This window comes from Medicago sativa, chromosome 5 (genome assembly GCF_051527215.1).
Source record: "Medicago sativa cultivar Bolivia chromosome 5, Bolivia_mono, whole genome shotgun sequence".
In the NCBI taxonomy this organism is placed as follows: Eukaryota; Viridiplantae; Streptophyta; class Magnoliopsida; order Fabales; family Fabaceae; genus Medicago; species Medicago sativa.
The window spans coordinates 10,161,256-10,167,526 of record NC_140753.1 but is presented as its reverse complement, the minus strand read 5'-3'; the positions used below and the strand labels follow the sequence as shown (position 1 = coordinate 10,167,526).

Sequence of the window (6,271 nt, the reverse complement as noted above, 5' to 3'; positions counted from 1 at the left end):
ATTGCACAAAGCTATCAGTCACATAATTACAAGTTACTACACGACAATTACCGTTACTTTCATTAGTAATAAACTATACTACTACGATATGCTTGTATGATCTGTTAATGTTGGACTCTTATGCTATTTTTTCTGGTCAATTAATCAATTGTACAACTAATAATAATGAATAACGCAAGTTACACGCAATGTAAGCTCAATTGTTGAGTTAAATAACGCGGACAAGATTTTAAAGAAAGCTATTTATTGTTCAAATTATGGAAAGCTAGTTAAATGATTTTCTTAAAAATAGGTTCAAATTATGGAAAGCTTGTTAAATAACTTTCTTAAAAATAGCCATATAAAGTTCAAATTATGGAAACTAATACGAGAGTTATTAAGAAAGCTAGTTGTCTCTTACGCGGAAAGGATTTTAAGAAAGTTATTCAGGTTAGAAATTTAATGTCAAACATTAATAATTTGATGGTTGTGATTGATTAACATTCTAAAAAAAAAAAATGAATAGTAGTCCAATCAATTTCAAATGAAATGATATACTTTGAGGTCAAAAACTAAAATGTAAGAATCTAAACACTTATATCACATGGTAAGAGATTTTTCAGTTTGACGATAAGTTTCTAAATTCAATTTCATCTATCGAAATACAACGATGTTAAATCTATGTTTTGAGATAGTACTATTGTAATCGTTCGTTAAATTAATCACTGTAGTTGTATGTAATGTGCATCGGTTAAAAAAATTAAATTGAAACCGGGAAAGAGTTTAATAAAGAGACAATTTAACGGAATATCCAAATTCCAATTACCACTTGGTCTAACTCCAATCAAAAGAATCTAAATCTACATCAAAAAAATTCTTCTCAAAAAAAAAAAATATATCTACAAGAAAAAAAATCACCATTAACCATTTTCTTCCGAAACTACCCCTACTCCGGTATAGAACTCAACAACGCCGTAAACTTCTCAACACCAGCACTACCACCTCTAGCACTTCTTCCTCTTCTTGATCTCTGCACAGTCACACCAGTAGCCGGAGAAACTCTTTTCGAGTCAGACTCAACGGAGAACAGAATCTGTTTCCGGCGACAACCGCATTTATCACCGCTTTTCATCAAGGCAGAACTCGCTTTCACAGCCAATGCAGCCATTTCTTGAGCTTGTAACGGTTGCCGTAACCAACTCAACGGAAGAGCGAAGTAAAGCTGTCCTGGTTGTAAAGTTTGGTTTTCGTCGACGGCGGTAACAACGTCGTCGAAATCCATTTCATCTGCGTTGCAGATGAAAGAAGAAGGATATTGTTGAAGAAGGTAAGAAACTTTGACTGGAGAAGTGAATTCTTGTAACCGTCCGTCTTGTAAAATGAGTTTCGCGGTTGCGATGCGAGTTGAATCGGAGGAGCTACAATTTCCCATGGTGAAAAAAAAAATGGAAGAGTGGTTAATACTTATTAGTATTAGGTGATGAAAAGAACGTGAGGAAGAGAATATATATAGGAAAGTTTTTGGAATTGAATTTGTACACTTTTGCCACGTTGGATTAGCGGGAATGGCTTTCCAGGCTGTAAGTTGTTGTTGACAGGTTGTATTATTTGTTGGTGAGGTTTAGCATGGGAAAGGAAAGTTCTTTCCCATCATGGGAAAGTTGAACCACAGCCATGGATTTAATACTTTTTTATTTGGATGGCTAAGATTTATGACCTATTAATGGTTGTAACTTGTTGATGGTATTGTGAACCACACCAATGGACCCCACCGATTGATTAAACAACAATTATTTTATAATTATTTTTCATTTAATTTTTTTTCAGCTGATTTTTTTTATTAAGGAACGGTTATTTAAAAAACAAATTACATCATCCCTACCAACATCATCTTCATCCTTCAAACCTTCATCACCCCAACCCAAATCTTCTTCTAAACCCTTTACCATCTTCAATTCTTTTCAATTCCAAAACTGACTCAAACACCAAATCATTCATTCCTTTCCGATTGAAACCCATTTAGAATCAACCCAAAAAAAATTGGATTAAACCAGATTGAGTTTTAGATCTTTCAAGAAAATTTCAGCATTTCATAGTAAATCACATCCATATGGTAAATGTTTTGCAAGATAATTTGATTTCATTTTCAGCATCAACAAGTATTCCTCTTTTTGTTATTCTGAAAGTTTAAAGCTTTTCAACAATTTACTTTCATGATGATTCACAATAAGTAATAACATCGATTTGTTGAAGGAATTTGATTAAGTGTAGAAGAAGATGAAATTGTTGATGGAATTTGATGATTCACAATAAGTAATAACATAAATTCCCAAGAACTTGTTGATGAAATTTGATTTCACTGTTATTATTAGTACCAATAACATACTTACTTTATTAAAGGAATTTGATTTTGTTGTTTTCATTATGATGGTTATTAAGATGAAATTTAATTACTGGGAAGAAGAAGAGCCGAATGTATCAACGAAGAAGAAAGAAGTGTGAGTGGAGAGAGAGAGTAAAAAGAGGAGAAGGAATAAATGGGGTGAGTGCCACAAAGAAACAAAAACCATTAAAAATCAATTTTCATTTATTTTTTCTTTTCTCTAAACCGGTTGCCAACTGCCACCTGCCTTAGAAAAGGGGACTTTCCCATGGTGGGAAAAAACTCCCCATTCCCAGGCTAAATGCCACCTTATTTGTTAGACCCTATTTTCGAGATTTTGTACTAGTGTATATTTACGGTTATTGCCACTAGGTTTTGGACCACTCCTCCATATGAGAAGAGAAGGTTCAAGTAGTTGGAATGAATCTTGAATTTGTACACTTTTGCCACTAGGTTAGGCATCACTTCATCTTCACTTCATCTTCGTGAAGATGAAGTGGTGCTTGCTAGCTATAAAAACTTTATAAGTCGATGTTTGATTAAGATTGAAGGTCTTATGGATAGAAAAGGTGTAACACTAGTGGGATGATCTCTTGTTGGACCCTTTCCTTTTGTGTGTGTTTATGTGCTAGGACATTGAATTAGAATGAAGGTTATGATTCTAGAAGGTGTAGAGATGCGTGCCTTTGGAGAGGTCGTTGATGGATTGAGCATTTGGGTTCTAGACGAATTGAGCATTTCGTCTAGTCGAAAGAAGAAAAAAATATACTAGTATATGATTCGAACATTTTGAGCGTAGTTTCGTTTCAGCTTGAGTTTTTTTTTTGTGGTGACCGGGGTTCAAACCCCATACCTTGCATATATTATGCATTGTCCATATCAACTGAGCTAAGCTCACGAGGATTCGTTTCAGCTTGAGTTGTTTAATACAATTAAGTGTATTTTTTGTTTTTGAAGAAAGTGTATTTTAAATTTGATGACGAATTTGGTAAATTGCAATGTGAGATTATAAAGTATAGTTTGTGCAAAAATCGCAGTGGCTAACAATAATTAATTTAATGTTACCGTCAATCCAAACGTTCATTATGAAAGGTTTGATAGCTCATCCGATTTAAGTTAAAAATTAAATTCTGAATTCAAACACAGACTAGAGAGTAAATATTAAACTAACATCTTGCTTTTAAAATCCGAACATTCATTGTATGATTTATAAATCTATTATTAGGTGAAACCATGAAGTGGTGGAGGGCACAAGCAAATCACGTGAAGGGTGTTTTACCGTGTTGACTGTTGATAATGATACCTAACCTTGTAGCGTAGCAATTCAATGAGCAAAGCTGGATCTTGTTGTGTTGTTGTGGTGGTTCTAAATTAAGAGTGGAATGTAAAGTTGAATGTAATAAAGTGGGATGTTAAAGTTTGCAACATTGAGGAATTTTAGTAAGGACTATTGTCATCACGGGCCACAAATTCACCCAATAGGAGTAATGTGTGATTCAATTCTGAAGATTTACATGACATACTGGAAATCACATTTGCCAGGACATATTTTTTTCCCACGAGATGTAAATGAAACTACCCCATTTCTAAATTCAAAGGACAATCTCCTTGGTTCATTATAGTGTGGTCCTTGTGAAATGTGAATTTTCCTTTTCCTTAGCCTTTTCTTTTGGTACATGTTTTTTTGGCTATTAGTATATGTTAGAGAAAAAGTTGTCATGTTGGATTTAACCTCTATGAAATCCTAAATCATTAAAATATATTAGTGGACTAAAGATATGAATAATACTCCCATTTGTTTTTTGATTAGCACGCCATTGTGTATGAAAGTGGATGATTATTCTTATCTAATGAGTAGCAATACGAAATAAAATAAAACTTTGACTCTTTTTTGGTCGTTTACTTTTCTTCTAACACGTGAAAATCTCTCTTTCTCATGCCTTGTTCGTATATATAAATGCATGGTTACTTTTAAATAATTGAACGCATTCACAATGATTCTAATTTTATTTTTTATAATGATGATGATGAGCTGCCTCATAAGAAATTACCAACTATTTTATCAATAAAACAAATGACGATGATTACGAGTCCTTATTTCAGTGTTTATTTGGGTCTTCCTTTTCTAACTAAAAGAAAGAAAACCCAAATAAAGATTTCAACACTAAGGTGAGAGGTCCCGTTTTACGCTTTTTATATTGTGAAGTGCATAATGATTTCAAAGGCTATCTCACTCTTCTTGTACACATATACTTTTTTGGTTTGGATTTTAATTATTGAGCATATCATATGCACCAAAAGTTGTGTTTTATTGTTTACTAGTGTTTAGAATGTTGGAGTTGATAACATGACTCTCTTTAAAATGTAGATGTCTTATTATTTAAATCGGGATAAGCGAGTAGAACTACTTTAGTGTTTTGATTTTTAAAAAAAAAGTGTTAAAATACTTAGAGGGTGAGAAGAATGACAGGTTATTTATACTTTAATTTTGCTTTTTTTCTTTATGTTCAATGAAATTTTCGATTTGAAATCGCATAAAGAAGTTTAATTTGTCAATATCTAAATTAGACCTTAAAGACATTTAATTATGTTTTATTTACATAAAAACATATGATTTTTTTTTTTTTGAAGGAATAAAAACATATGATTTTCACTCTTTAGAATAAAAGGATTTTTCCAAGAATAAATACCATTTTCATCATAATTTGTTAAAACTTGAAATAAACATTAAAATGTAAAGTTTCAATCATCATATTTCTAAGAACAAATTTGCAATCCATAAAATAACCCTATATATATCCTTTTATATTTAATTGTTTTTTATCGAGTTTTATATTTAATTGTTTACAACTGATTTAAAGTTATTTTTAAACCAAATCCAACTACAAACAGTCAAACACTATGATCTTAATCTGTACATCTAATAATCTAATCACATCAAAATCAATTCAAATAATTTCATGTGAAATGAAATGTGATGTTTGGAGTTTGGCATTAGCTCTCAAGATATTCACTTGTGATGATTGAAAATGGACAAAAACTTCCATCGAGACCTAGACATGTGGATCATCGACTATTCAAGTGATTGGAAGGGTAAAAACAAAAGTGTACGTGGTGTTTTGGAGAAGACGACGTGGCGAGGAATGAAGTCCATTGTTCTTTGGTGCAAGGTAGAGGGGATGCCACGTTGCTAATAAAAGGCTTTGGAAAACGTAATCAAAATAACAAATAAAATAATGATAACAAATAGTAATTGATAAATAATTAAATAAGATTTAAAGGAAAATACTCCGACAGAAGCTGGCGTAAGTTGATCTTGGTGAAAGCCTCGACACCAATCCTGCAGCCTCGTTAGGTATCAGAAATCCATTATTTCCGTCTACATTTTTTTAATTTATTTTAGTGGATTCAATTATATATACGAAACTAAAACGTGAGTTTATTTTTCCCTAGAAAAAAAATAAGAGAGTTTATTTTCAGTTGATGTGCAAAAAAAGTTATATATACATTTGTATGTCTATTAATTGATAGAGAGTTTTTTTTGGATAGTTAATGGAGAGTTGACTAGGTTCATACGGAGATGTAGGACATGTATATTAGTATGGATATGGCTCCGAGAGAGAGGATTATGCAACTTGAAATGGAGTGGCTAAAAAAAATTGGTCGACAAGGTAAAAGGGAAGTCTAATATTAACGGGGGTGTTTCGACATTGATTTGGCGTATCCATGATGGAAAAGGCATGAATTGGTATATTCATATCAACCATGCATGACATGAAAGCAAGGAAGTGCAACTTCCGAGATAAACTTATTCATATTATTCACCACTATATCACATCCCTTACCTACAATATTCTTATCCTAATGAGCTATGTTGTTTGTTTTTTGATTATTTTTCTGAGACTTATA

At 32.2% G+C, this 6,271-nt stretch overlaps 1 protein-coding gene across 1 annotated transcript; it reads right to left on the bottom strand.

The window, feature by feature from the left end:
* Nucleotides 1-761: 761 nt before the first annotated feature.
* LOC146919883 (uncharacterized) lies at nt 762-1,461 on the bottom strand. Its single transcript, XM_085713278.1, has one exon. It carries the CDS (start codon nt 1,409-1,411, stop codon nt 926-928), a length of 486 nt encoding a protein of 161 aa, XP_085569404.1. The 5' UTR covers nt 1,412-1,461; the 3' UTR covers nt 762-925.
* Between the last annotated feature and the right edge of the window lie 4,810 nt (nt 1,462-6,271).

Excerpts from the sequence above, each read along its gene's own strand:
- LOC146919883 (XM_085713278.1), bottom strand. The coding sequence starts at position 1,411 with ATGGGAAATTGTAGCTCCTCCGATTCAACTCGCATCGCAACCGCGAAA.